At 39.2% G+C, this 14,450-nt stretch overlaps 1 protein-coding gene and 1 long non-coding RNA gene across 8 annotated transcripts in view; one reads left to right on the top strand and one right to left on the bottom strand.

The window, feature by feature from the left end:
* Positions 1-4,168, bottom strand: part of LOC112472132 — a 31,355-nt gene extending 27,187 nt beyond the window's left edge. Inside the window, exons 1-3 of one of the 2 annotated variants that reach the window (XR_003043528.1) lie at positions 4,056-4,168; positions 2,766-2,974; positions 1,674-1,871 (exon numbers count right to left, since the gene is read on the bottom strand). This is a non-coding gene — a long non-coding RNA (uncharacterized LOC112472132). The remainder of the gene's footprint in view (positions 1-1,673; positions 1,872-2,765; positions 2,975-4,055) is intronic. The other variant, XR_003043527.1, reaches the window with a different exon arrangement.
* Positions 3,760-14,450, top strand: part of RIOX2 (ribosomal oxygenase 2) — a 26,625-nt gene continuing 15,934 nt past the window's right edge. For 4 of the 6 annotated variants that reach the window (XM_006923416.3, XM_025040792.1, XM_006923415.3 and 1 more), the window contains exons 1-2: positions 3,760-3,826; positions 9,890-10,360. In XM_006923416.3, the coding sequence (XP_006923478.1) occupies positions 9,929-10,360 (432 nt within the window). In that variant the 5' untranslated portion in view covers positions 3,760-3,826; positions 9,890-9,928. Of the gene's footprint in view, positions 3,928-4,193; positions 4,324-9,889; positions 10,361-14,450 lie in introns of those variants that run through there. The other 2 variants (XM_025040793.1, XM_025040791.1) reach the window with 2 other exon arrangements.

The following is a 14,450-nucleotide window of genomic DNA, read 5'->3' as shown; positions in this document are numbered from 1 at the left end:
GAGTTTCATTTCTGCTGCTGTGTGGCAAGGGTTCTCATTCAGTTATTTCAAGAAGAATGAAATGCCATTTACATGAGAAATATGTGACAGACAGCATATAATAGTTTCTCATTTTGATTTTCACTTTATTTACTGATGACAATCTGAAACAGAACATGTGTGATTGTTCACTGTTGGGTAAGCCTGGATAAAATGCAAGGATTTCAGAAAATAAGCTGCTTTCTAAGATTAAGAAAAAGCCAACCAGCTCTGTAAACTGCCTAAATATAGAAATGGGCTACTTTATACGTACTGGTCTGGAAAAGCAATGAAGAGATATATTTTTAATTTAATTTTATTGTTTTTGTTCTGATTATAAAATATGATTTCATTATAAAAATTAAAAATACCAATTGGCAAAAGAATCATCCACTCAGAATTAAAGTTAACATTTTAATGTATATTCTTAGTTTTTCTATGCATACTTTTAATGAAACCATTTTGTATATAATCTATTAATTTAAACTCTTATAACAAACACTGTGCTGGGGATACAGTAACAAAAGATGGTGGTAGTCCCAGACTGTTTTTTTAAGGAGACATTTCCTTTATTTCCTATTGTGTACTATTATAATGTGTTGAAATTAGCAACACAAAGAATATTTAGAGGTAAAATTTTTTTTTGAAAACAAATGAAATTTCTAGCTACATCTAATTTTCAGCATTTCTTTCTTTTTCAAGAATCACTGTTTGCCCCTACTATCTGCCACATCAGGCTCAGTCACTTATCTATCCAGAAGCTCTGGGGTAATAATTATTGTAACTGAAGAAACTTTTTCATTCTCAGTTCATTTTTTTTCCCCCAAAGCAAAGCCTTATAGATATCTGCTGGCATTCCCTTTATATAATAGAAGTTTCAGCATTGTATAAAACACTTATATTAAAGCAGTTCCATTTATTGAAAACCTGCTTCCTTCCATGACTGTTATTGTCACTACAAGCCATCTTTGTAAGTATAAGAGTAACTGAGATTGCAAATATTTGCATAAAAATTGCTAGAAAATCATCCTTTATGATTATATTGTCTTAATCCTTGCAGGTGGGGTAGTTTTCATGAGTAAGGTCTATCATTTTGTATTGTGCCATTCATAAGCCTGTTGAAATCACACACACATACACACATATACATATAATTTTTTTTAACGTGGAGATTAACGGGGAAAAGAATTATATGCAATTCTATAATCATCACTAGAGTCAAAATTCCAATAAAATTAAACAACACCCTCAAGCAATAGAAAGAGGTGGTGAGGAAATTGCTATTTCAACTACAATTCTGTATCTAGTGCTACTGCTATTTCCTGGCAGGGCCTTTGACAAAGCAGTCTGTGTTACATATACTTCACCATTTATGCTTTAAAACAATGAAACTGTGAAGCCCTGCTTATTTTCAAAGTCATATAACTTTCCAACAGCATTTTGACTTCCCTAGATTTAACAAAAATCTTGAACTTTGTTTTCCCTCTTTTAAGGAAAAAAAAGCACTGAGTAATTAAGGAGATGATTTTTACCAGGCTATTGCAATAGGAAGGACATTCATTAGTGAGGAACTTCTCAAAATAAAGGGAGAAATCCAAAGAGGCAGGTAAGCAAGGGAGTCATATTCACCGAGGAAAGGAAGAGGTGAGTCTTACCTCAGAATATATGAGAACAGGGTGGTCATTTCTCAAGACAAAATAGTGGGGAGATTTCTCCATTCTTGCTGCTTTCCAGGAATGCAGGGGCTCAGTTAAAGTTCAATATCATCAGTTGTTTTCCACTTCAATCAGTTAGCTCATAATGCTTTTTTCTTCCACAATGGGGCCAAACGTGGAAGAGAGATTTCACAGTCACTGAGAAAAACAATATTTTTGTTTTCAAAACATTGATACTTAATTTTTTGTAAGAAACATCAAACTACCTTTTATGACCAATCAGGTCATTTGAAGGGTGAGATACTACTTTTAATCCTGGATCAATACACTATAGAAATTTATTTTCTACAACAGTGCTTCAAAGGCTTCCTAGAAAATTGTGTAATCACTCTTTGCCTTAGCCAAGTAAAAGTAGATGAAGTTATAATGTCTTTAGCAACTCTCTTTAAACATATTTCCTATTGTGAGGCAATAAGACTTTCTGAAGTTCAGTCTTCAAGCCTGGGTCCTTTAAAAGTGACATATAGGTTCTAATCTTTCCAAGACAAAACTGAACAAGGCATCCTTAGAAAGGAAGTGCTGGCAGTCACATTCATTTCTTCTCTTCAGAGAACATTAATGCCAGTGTTTCAAGTGTTTTGTACTTTAAAGAAGTGTTATAAACACAAACGCATGAAATAAATTTTTAGAGCAATCACACCAGCCCAAAATAATTTAAAAAGTTTTGTTAATTAGGTTGTATCTTGAGTGAGATCATATTTAAATTAAATGGCGAATCAGTGTGAAAGGAGGCTTGCTCCAGCCCAGTCACCCTCCAAATACATTCAGATGCTGCGAGTCCAGTGTGGAGAAGTACACAGTGTGGGGTATGCACCCCATCCAAACCCTCTCTGCATCTGCATACAAGCCCTCTGCCAGGGGCTGAGGGGAGCCTTGAAAGTGGGGAGAGGGTGGGAGAGAAGTATGGGAAAGAAGACATCCTACTGGGCAGAAGGCAGATCTGTACGTGTCAAGTTCCAGTACATGCTCCCTTGTTCCAACAGACTTCACTTATAAATTAAAAGATTTCATTAAGAATTTCAAAACACATACATTAAACTCCAAAGGTGAGGCCGTGTGTCACCAGTACACCCTGGTTGGAAACTTGCAATCTGCTAAGGTTTGCCCTTCAGCTGTGGGTTGGGTAAAATGAATTACAGAAACAAAATGACTGACTTTTAATGGCTCTTTGGAGTAAATAAGTTGGGGACTGGAGAGTAGTTTGCTTCTTGTCCTCTGGAAGAGCTTCTAAACTCAATGGACTAAAAGCAAAAGATGGAAAAAATAAAGTACGTTAAGCAGTAAATTAGGAATACCATAGATTCTCGAAACCTCTTGGGCAAAATAATGGGCTATTCTCACTCGGTGACCCTCTTCCTCACTTTCCCGCCTCTTCTTTACAGGCATGACAGGCACTGTGTTTGTCTGAAGTGGTAATTAATACTTTTTGGCTTGCCATGCTGAGAAATTTGGATTATAATGACAAGAGCAGAGGTGTGCTCTTGATCCCCGTGCCCACTCTCAGCCTCCCCAATCCAAATTAGAGTCAAAAGGAAAGCCTTAGGCCTAAATTACTTAAATATAACTGCTTTTGTTCTTTGCTTATACAGCCACAGTAACAAAGAATTTCCAGGAGCCCTTTAAACCAGGATTCTCTCTCCCCACCGGAGCAAAGTGACATAAATTAAAGTTGACATTACAGTACAGAGTAGCAGAGATTGCCCAAAAGAATGCGATGGACCACCAGCTTCCTAAACTTGGGCAGCTCTTTTCTCCTCTCCCGGCTTGTTTCCCCATTCATTAAAGGAACAGGGTGTCCTAGAACACATCCTCAAATCCAGAGTCTCATCTCACCCCCAACTCAAAAGACAATGCAATCAATTCTTTTCCTTTAACACCAAAGAAAGAAATCTGTGGGCGTGAATTCCGAACACTCCTGGATACTAGGCGCCGGAAGCACCCACTCCCGTGGATCTGGCGTGGTTGGGGGCGGGAGCGTGTACGCACCGCACCGCCCCCAGCCGACATCGCCCCACCCACGGCCGACGCCTTTTCCCCGCCCCCAGCCGACACCGCCCAGGGCGATCGTGGGCACGTGCAAAAAGCCAACCCTGGTGAGTGGAGCGGTCGCGGCCCGCAGTCCAGCGCCGCGGCAGGCAGAGGTCGTGCGCGTCCTCCAAGCGTCCGAGCTCCGTTGCGGGTGGGGCGCACTCGGGTAGGGAGCTCGGGTGCGGCTGGGCCTGGGCCCGCGGGTGCTGGTGGTTGAGGAGCTAGGCACGCGTGCCAACTCGCCGCAGGATTTTGGGCACCCGGGCAGTGTGGACACGCTGAGCCTGAGGCTACCTGGATCCAGGAGTCGGCTCGCGAATGGCCTGGGCACCGAGCGTAGCCCACGTGCTCGGTCGGTGGTCCCGAGACTGCGGAAAGTTTGGAGATCAGGCTGTCTGGGAGCGCCGCCACCACGTGGGCTCTGCTCCCGGTCGTCACGTCGGGCCTAAGAGACAGGCTTTACATCTAGGGAATCTGAGGCCAAGGCGTGGGGAGCGGCGCCTCTCTCGTCGCACCCTGACTTTAAAATTACAGCCTACCCTTCCTGTTCATTTGTCAAAAGGTATTTCTAGAACGGCCGCCCGACAGCTGGGTTGTCCAACAGGTTAATAAGACCAGGTTGTTCACTGTGTTTTCAGGCGGTATAGTCCTGGGAGTCACAGGATCTTAATTACTCCACTAATTAGCTCTATATTCGATGCCAGGCCTAGATTGCACTGGGTTCATGTTTAAGTGGAGGAGTTGATTTACCCAGCCTCTTCCACCATCTCTTGGATGGATTTTGCTTCTCTGGCCTCATTTTTTGTAATGTAATGATTACTAAAATACATTAATAAGGTACAATTTTTTTTTTCTCTAAAATAGCACTAAAAAGATAATTGCCAGTCACAGCTTTAGGTCAATAGGAGACCCCGTTTTCCTTTTCTGAATTGATAAAACATTTCTGCGGGTGGAAAAGAACTGTTTTAGGTCAGCCTAGGCAACCTTGTTACAGGCAGTGTGTCATTTCAGATAGGAGTGTGTATGTATTTAATTGAGCTGAGTTTGACTATGGTGCTCTGCGTTAGTGCATCTAAAATTTCTGTAGAGAACATACTATTTACCAGAAGTGCTAATCCAGTAGGCTTGATCTGGGGCTCAGAAGTTTGTGTCATGTTAACAAGCCTTCTTGGTGACTGCACTGCACTGTAAAACATTGTTCTGGAGATTATGAAGACACATCTCCCTCCCCTTAGGTAATAACCACTGATGGTCGAGGTGCCTTTCAGTTCTGACTATACTTTTGAATACCCAAGGGTCAGCTGACATCAGAATAATCTCCACTGAATAAACCATCTGTTACCCAACTTTGTTTTTGCGTAAGGCTTTTGAGATTTTTCTCTAAAATTATATATAAGAGATGAAAAAGGGGAAAAAATTCATTCAGCAAACATTTCTTGATGGGACCTCCTATGTGCCACACTCTGGCTCTGGGAGATGCACATATAGCCATCTCTTCCCTTAACGTGTTATGACTTCTTATCGGTGAATATCACTATAGAAAAAGTTAGGACACTTATATTTGTTGGCTGTGGAATGGGTATCAGTATTGATTTTCTTGTTGTTTTAATCCTTCAAAGTTGTTTAGATTAGTTGATTTTTTTTTTATCCATGGGCAGTTAGTAAAATATGAGCCATGAATCTTTTCTTTGGACTTAATTATTTTACATTTTAATGCTTATAGTCACCTCAAATTGGACAATTGCTCTTTTACTTTTACCAATTGAAATACAATTGACGTATAACATTATGTTAGTTTTAGGTGTACAACATAATGATTCAGTATTTGTACATATTGTGAAATGGTATCAATTGCTTCTTAACAGCATGCTTTTGGACAATTGCTCTTTTACCAATTGAAATACAATTGACATATAACATTATGTTAGTTTTAGGTGTACAACATAATGATTCAGTATTTGTACATATTGTGAAATGGTAACAATTGCTTCTTAACAGCATGCTTTTTTTTTTCTCTGTGGCTTTATAAAAATATTTACTCTAATTTCTGTTTGGGTGGTCTGTGGTTTATAGACCGACTTTTGTTGACTGTACTTTTCTAGACAGCATTCTCTTGTTTAATTATCATATTTCTTAGATTCTGAGACATGCTTTTTTACTGTTTCTGAAATTGTGATGCATCTTAAGATTTTTGTACATTCAATTTGGTATGGTATGTCATTTGTTCTTCCCTCTAACCCGAAAAGCTGTTAAAAAGAATCGTCGTCTTACAATGTGGGTAGTGTGAGAATCAGAAAAAATAGTATATTTTCCCAGTAACCTCTAAGCTAGCTTCCAATTAACCGAGTCTCATATCATTTCAATGTGCATATAGAAAAACAATAAATGATATAGCTTTTGGTGTATTAAGTAGTGAAGTATACATTCTAACAAAAGCATTTGTTAGAATGTGTTGGGGTTTATTTTTTAGTGATTGTAGATAGGAAGAATGCTTTAAGTGATTTTATTTTTGGCCTAAGTATTCTGTGCACTTTAATCACACTTCCTGCAAATGTGTTTAATGTACTGTATTTGTATATGGTGCTTAAAACAAGCCTTTCACTTGCATACTCCTGCTGCTCCCATCCCTTAAATTTTAAACTGACCAATATGAGGGATAAGAAATGTGTGGCTGAATATGAAGTTATTTTTTCATCATATAGTACTTTTAATGATACAAGCCTTCTGAACTAGTCTGTGCTTTTAAAAATTAAATGTGAGTAAAGTGTAGGGGTTCCTAAAACCATCCCTAGGTTCAGTGATTTGCTAAGACTCAGCTGATTGATTACAGCAGAAGGAGACCAACTGCTTAATTGCTGCAGCAACTACACAGGCACCAACCAGGAAAGTTCATTAGATACTCAACGCCCAGGTGTTTTTTTTTAATTAAATTTTTTTTTTAATCAAGGGCTGGTCACCTAGACACCCTCTGCTTGGCACTACCAAAATTCCAGACTCCCAGAAGGAAATTGGATGTTCAGTATAAATTACATTGCTTTCATAGCTTATGAATAATGAGTCACTCTTATTTAATGATGGTGGGAACGCTCCAAAAATCGAAGTTCCCAGATGTCAGCCATAAGCTGGCCTTTCAGAGGATAGCAGGTAACTTTTATGCACAAGCAGTGCTCTTTGCTAATCTGCTTTCATATTTGGGTTCCAAGTACTAACAGTACTTTGTCTCCCCGAAGCCATGATTCTTAAGGTGACAAATGAAAACTTAAAAGGAATGTGAAACATTTTCAGAAAATTTGTGTCTTATTGATGACATCCTAAAACACTAAAGTTTATTTTTTTCTAAGCTTAAGCCCTTACCCCTCCAACGCAAGCTTTTAGTATTGATTTTTATTAGTTTTCCACCATGGTCTTGTGTTTTCCTGCCAAAAGCACTTGATCAGAGCTATTTATGGATACAAATTTAGGAGGTAAAATGAGGCCACTAGGTAGTTTTATATTTTGATGTTCCCACTTCCTAATTTGTTCAATTTATATTTGGATTGTATTTTAAATGTTCATTTATAAATTTGTTGTAATGTAACACGTTCCAGGGTGCTTACTTTCCAGGTTATACCACTAATTCTACTTAGTCCATGGTGTAGTTGAAATACAGCTTAGTTATAATGACAAAGGAGCAGAAAGCAGTATTCTTGAAATTCTGATAGCCCAACAAAATAGGAAACTATAACACCTATAAATGAGTTACTGGTCTCGGGAAAAAATGATCTTTATAAGTACAGGTTTTTATTTTTTATTAAAATTGTTGGGGTGACATTAGTTAATCAAATAAGTTTCAAGTATACCATTCAACAATATGTCATATATATTTTGCATTATGTTCACCACCCAAAGTTAAATTTCCTTCCATCACCATATATTTGACCCCCTTTACCTTTATCTACTTCTCCCTTCCCTTATTCCCTCTGGTAACCACTAATCTACTGTTCATGTCTGAGTCTGTTTGTCATGTTTGTTTGTTGCTTTTAGTTTTATATCCCACATATGAGTGAAATCATATGGTTCTCAACTTTTTCTGTCTGACTTATTTTGCTTTGCATGATTATCGCAAGATCCATGCATGTTGTGGCAAATTGCATTATTTCATCTTTTCTTAAGGCTGAGTAATATTCTGATGTATATATGTGCCACATCTTCTTATCCAGTGATCTGTCGTAGGACACTTCGATTCTTCCATGTCCTGGCCACTGTGACTAATGCTGCTGTGAACATCAGGGTGCATATATGTTTGCGGATAAACATTTTCAAGTTTTGGGGGTAAATACCCAGAAAAGGGATTACTCGGTCATATGGTAATTCAATTCTTAGTATTTTGAGGAACCTCCATCATGTTTTCCATAGTGGCTGTACTAATTTACATTCCCATCAGCAGTGCAAGTACACTTTTCCCCCTACAATCTCTCCGACACTTGTTATTACTTGTCCTGTTGATAGCCATTCTGTGGTATCTCATTGTGGTTTTGATTTGCATTTCCCTAATAGCTAGTGAGGTCGAGCATCTTTTCATGTCTGTTGGCCATTTGTATGTCTTCTTGGGAGAAGTGTCTGTTCAGGTCTCCTGCCCATTTTTTGTTTTTTTATTGTTGAGTTGTATGAGTTCTTTATATATTTTTGAATAGTAGGCCCTCATTGGAGCCACTGTTTGCAAATATCTTCTCCCATTTGGATGGCTGCCTCTTTGCCTTGTTGGTTTCTTTTGTTGTGTAGAATCTTTTTAGTTTGATATAGTCTCATTCATTTACTTTTGCTTTACTTCCCTTGCCTTTGAAGTCAAATTCATAAAATTCTCACTAACTCCAAGGTCCATGAGTTTAGTACCTGTTTTCTTCTGTGCAGTTAATTGTTTCAGGTCTTCTCTTCAGGTCCTTGATCTGTTTTGAGTTAATTTTGGTGTGTAGTGATAGACAGCCATCTAGTTTCATTGTTTGTATGTGGCTTTCCCATTTTCCCAGCTCCATTTATCGAAGAGGCTTTCCAGAGACTCCTTTAAGAATCTGGTGAAAGCAATGGACTCCACCTCCCCCAATATATTTTAAAATAGAAATTTGCAGTTTCATGAAATTCATATAATTTGAATTACCATTCTTGAATCCCAGACGAGGGCCACCTGTATTATTAGTTGAGGCTTGGGGGCAGTTCTGAGAAGGCTTAAAAGTGCTTGGGAGTGTTGCTCTTCCTGCAACTCAGGTGTGGTCTGTGGACCAGCAGCAGCAATATTGCCTGGGAGCTTGTTAGAAATGCAGAATCTCAGCCTTACCGCAGATCTGGATGCCCAGGTGACGTGTGTGCACATTCAAGATGGAGGAATGCTGTATTAGAGGTTAATGATGTAGAGGTATTTTATTATGTCTTGTTATAGTTTGAAAGTTATAGCTTTTTAAAGACTTGGGATAGAATTATCTCTAGCCTTCACTTGCCAGCCTCAAATTAGTTTGGTTTTTTAATGGAAGAGGGATTTCTGATAAAGTAATTTTCAGGAATAAGCTGAGATTTGGAAGTGAGGAGGTTCAGGTGGTTGAGGAAGAGACTTGGGAGTAGGCAGCTTCTTGCTCCAGCCACCAGGTGGCACCATGGCCCAGGGCATGTTGAGTGTGGCTGTGATAAGGAGCCCCTGGCAATGGGCAGCTATTGATAATTCTAGAGGCAAGTTTGTAACTCAGAGTACAGTCTAATTAGATTTGGGACCTGGTGTTGATTGAAGCCAAATTAAAGATTTTTGACTTTGCTATGTCAATGACCACAGGCTAAAACTGTGACTTGGAACTGCTAAGATAGTGGAATTCCTTGATTTTAAATCATTATACTTACTAATAAACAGTGAATTCCACAACTTTTGTGTTCTTGTAAAAGGAAATATGCTTTCCTTTTAATGAATATTTAATCTGAGGCTGAGTCATATTTTGGAAGAAATGATGTTGGCTTAAGGCTGCATCACATCCTGGAGGAAAAGGCATTGACTTACGAAGAGTTCTCACGAAGGCGTTAATAGTGATGCAATTGTGTGTCTGTGCACGCACCTGTGTGTGTGCGCATGATCTTTTAACACCAACATATGTTCTTTGTTCTTTTGGTAGGTTTGCATTTCCTCGCTGCTTTGTCTCGGAGACAGAACGATGCCAAAGAAAGCAAAGCCTGCAGGAACTGAGAAGGAAGAGGGGCCTGGTCCCTGTAAACAGCCGAAGGTGGAGGCAGCTGGGGGACCCTCCACTTTAAACTTTGACAGCCCTAGTGTCCTCTTTGAAAGTTTAATCTCACCCATTAAGACGGAGACTTTTTTCAAGGAATTCTGGGAGCAGAAACCCCTTCTTATTCAGAGAGATGACCCTGCAGTGGCCACATATTACCAGTCCCTGTTCAAGCTATCAGATCTGAAGAGTCTGTGCAGCCGGGGTATGTACTATGGAAGAGACATAAATGTCTGCCGGTGTGTCAATGGGAAGAAGAAGGTTTTAAATAAAGATGGCAAAGTGCACTTTCTTCAGCTGAGAAAAGATTTTGTTCAGAAAAGGGCAACAATTCAGTTTCACCAGCCTCAGAGATTTAAGGTAACAGGTTCTCCCCATTGCAGCATCCTTCTATGTATTAAAGTGCTAACATTTGGCCATAGATCAACTCAGGAATGAACCTGGGGTTTGATGATGATTTGCCTCCTGCCAGCTTGAGAAGAAATAGCACCTGTTTGGTCTTTAAATGCATTCCAAACTAGGAGATTCTATGTTATCCTTTGGCTAAATTGTTAGAAAATGTCCAACATTCAGGGTGGACATGGGTGTCACTGAACTGCAAAAACTAAATTATATTGCTGGTTAACAAAGTTTATTAAAATAACAGTATGCCTCCAGAGGTATGTTTTGTGGGCTGATTTATATTTTGGTATATGGTAGACATTTCTGTTTGTCCGTCATTATAAGTTAAGACATGATAGCATCAAGGTGGTCATTTTCTTGAGGTTGCCTCCCTTTATTGCCTGCATCTACCTAAGTAGAAGCTTCAGAGCCATGATTGGATCACATACCAGATGTATGTTCAAGAAAAAGATTTCACCCTTATCAACAGCAGCCCACCCGTGTGGCTGTGAGGGTCTGGCCCTGCAACTGCTCCTGGGTTAGCAGTCATATGTGTAGGGTAGCTTCGATTTGCAAGTCTGGAAGACTAACTTTTTATTTTTCTACGTCATTGAATACTTGGTAATTTGCCTCCTCTGTGATCTGTTTTTACATTTATAAAATGCAAACTCAGGAAAACTAATCTGCTTTTGAAGAGGTCTGAGATCTTTACATGACAAGTAGCCCCACACAATTGACAGCCTATTCTGAGTTTTAGTTTTATCCTCATTTAGAATTCTCCTTCTGTGACCCATAGCTGAATCAACATGGCAGCATGGGAGGAGAAGGAGAGCAGTTCATGAGGTTCCATATTGGAGGGGTAGATTCTGACTATGTTGGTGGCTCCTGGGACTTTGTCATCAATAATAATGAGATACCAATAATGAGATACCAATAATATATCTCATGACTGAACTCAAGAGTTGCTTTGTTAGATCCCATTTTGCCTCATCTGATGAATAATCTGGTCTGGTAAATGATTCCTTTTCTAGTCTAAAGGATCCTGAACCTATTCGTACTCTGGATAAAGTTTAAGTAGTTTTAGATTTTTCAGTGCAAGTCCTGATTTCAGATATTTCATCTCAAGCAATAATGTGAAGTTGAAATGTCCATGGAATGCCAGCCTTTTGGCTTAGGCACCCAAAAGGAATTTATAAATCACTTGCCAGACTAAGATATGATTTTAATTTAGAAAATATGGACACCATGGTGCTTCTCTCTGAGTCAGTCCTTGACTCTTTACCCGGCCAGAAGCAGAACTTTTTAAAAGAATGGGTTTTAGACACCTAAGAACTATGAACAGAAAAGTTAAGTGAAGTTAATTACATGTAATTTGATTATAGACCAGTAGAAAGTTATTATTTGGCATATATGTGATGTCCTTTGTGGCTGTCATTTCTGTATTTTAGAATCCTCTTGAATTTTTCTCTACTTATCTACTTAAGCCCTGTACATTCCTCTTCCCTGATTCCAGGTGATTGAGAATGTATTTCCTTTGCCCTGTGGACTCAGATCTTTGACCATATTTATTAAAGCAGGAAGGATGAGCTTTCTCCATCTAAACTCAGTCCCCAGGCTAGACTAGGATGCACTCTGGTTTTTTTGTTTGTTTGTTTTGTTTTGTTTGGTCTTTCCATGGCCTGTATTGAAAGACCTTTGAGCTGTAGGAACTTACCCTCTTATACTAGAAGTTGGGTTCTAGTATTAGTGGGTCTCACAATATGCACAGCTTATTCTAGTTAATCTGGAAATGAGTTAACCAAGGCTCTATATGTTGTCCTTCACCTGCTTTATGTAATCCATATAATGTCTTGGGTAAGCTTACCAAATACTTACCCATGTGGTAACTTTTGAACCTTCCAAAAGACATTTGAAATATGGCAGTCATTGTGGTCTCTGTGAAAAAACGAGTTCACAGATGTGACTTTTCCACAGCTACTAAGTGAAGACTTCTGACTCCACATTTAAGGCATTTTCCTATTATTAAAGATGTTAATTGAAAGGGAGGACTTTTGGCATGTTTATTTTTGCCTTCCTTTAGGCATATACATGGGCTTTGGTCTTAGCTATGGCATTTGGTTTTGACTCTGTGAGTAGTTCAGTGGAGAGATGAGGTTGTGGCCAACCAGGAGACAGCCTTCCATTTCCCCTTTTTCATTGTTTTGGGGTCCTCTGGGATCTGCCTTGGCATCTCTGGACATAGTTGGGTGTCATAGGTTAAAGAAGAATACAGTTTTCAGGAGCCTTAATTGTGCCTAAGTCAGCATCAGTGAAGCAGTAACACTTATGTACTGCTCTGAAATTTAAATAAGATGGGAGATGTTATTTTATGCTGTCCCCACAGTCTTAGGGTGGGAGTCTTCATTTTACAAATTAAGAAGCTGAAGTCACCTAGCTTGTAACTATAACTTGGACTGAGATGGTTTAACTCCAGATCTCTTTGTAATAGACCACACTTGGCAGATTCAGAAGATAATCTGATAGGGTTTTCGGTATCATTTAAGAAGAAAATATAAATATGCTTATCAATTACGGACCCAGATGCTTGAGTTGAAAGCCCTAAGCTGTCACCCATTTTGTCCTGAGATACCTCTCAGGCCACAGAGAAGAGAGAAGCCCTGGTTTTCCAGTGGTTCCAGTCACCATATAAATGTTATGACAGAGTTAGATCTTGCTGGCCCCTCCCTGGTATAAATTAGAACTCCTTGGGAGCTCTAAGTTCAGATGTCATTAAATTCTTTCTGTGTTAAATAGAACCCCTGAGCCTTGAGATTGTAGAGTAGTCCAGTGGGCTTTATAAAGCTGTCTCAAGCTTTCCCTATACTGACCCCATTCTTTCTCACATGGTGTTTTTAATCTGTAGATCCCTTTTCAGTTCAGTGGTAGGATTAACTCCCAAGCTGTGGTCATTGGTTTACCTAACAGATATTTTAAATATGTTTAGTGTTTTCTGTGTATTGGTCTCTGTACATTCATATGCCTGAAACTGGGCTCTTCAGTGTACTTTGACTTGTTTTTCTTAAAGATAATTACTTTTAGAGGTGATACAGAGTTCTGGTTAAAAGTATGGACTCTGGAGCCAGCTTCCTGGATTTGAATCCTGGCTCCATCATTCAGGGAAAATCAGGTTTCTTTCTCTCTTGCAAGAACGTATGGCTCCTCCTCAATCTGACTTATACCCTGAAGAGCTGATGAGTGACTGGAGAGAGGGACCTTATCTCTACCCTTTTTCTTTTCTGTCTATATCCTCTTCTTGTGTTATCATGTCTGCTCCCATTGCTTTTAACTACTGGTTTTGTGCAGAGAATTCCCAAATGTAAATCTGTAGCCCTCACTTCTTGCCAGAACTTGACTTAGCCAGAAGCTTACTTAAAAACATCACCACATGAGTCATAGCAGCTCAAACTTAATATTTCTAATATAGAACACTTGTTTTATCCTCTGAAAACTTGTTCTTTAGCAAGTCTTTCCCATTTCAGTAAATGGAATTGAGAGCTAATTGTCCAAGTCAAAAGCCCAGGAGTATTTTTTTTTACTCTTCCCATTCCCTTACCCCTTTGTATTTAGTCCATCAACAAGTCCTGTCAGTGCTAAGTGCTACTTCCACAGTACATCTTGACCTTTCTACTTCCCTCTCTTCCTACCACCTGCTCATTTCTTGCCAGGTCTACTGCCTTAGTAGCTTCCCGACTTATCTCTCTTGCTTTTCTACATTTCATTCTCCACACAGGAGTCAGAGTGAGCTTTTAAAAATGTAAATTGATTCATGTCATTTTCCTGCTTAAAATCCTCCATGACTCCACCCACACCAGATCGCCAACCTCGCCAATCTTGCTTATGTGCTCACATCTTTTCTGTGGCATCTACAGTAGACCAAATGCTTGAGGCAGAGGTGGTGGTTCCTTCATTGTTTAATCCTCAGTATCTGGAACGTACTAGCCATGCAGTAAAGACTTGCTAAGCAAATAAGAACATGTTACTTTTCTTATTGCTAATATATTTTTCACCTCCCTTCCTCCCTCCCTCCCTC

Source organism: Pteropus alecto, unplaced genomic scaffold, assembly GCF_000325575.1.
Source record: "Pteropus alecto unplaced genomic scaffold, ASM32557v1 scaffold379, whole genome shotgun sequence".
NCBI classification, from domain to species: Eukaryota; Metazoa; Chordata; class Mammalia; order Chiroptera; family Pteropodidae; genus Pteropus; species Pteropus alecto.
This window is presented reverse-complemented; position numbering and strand designations above follow the sequence as displayed.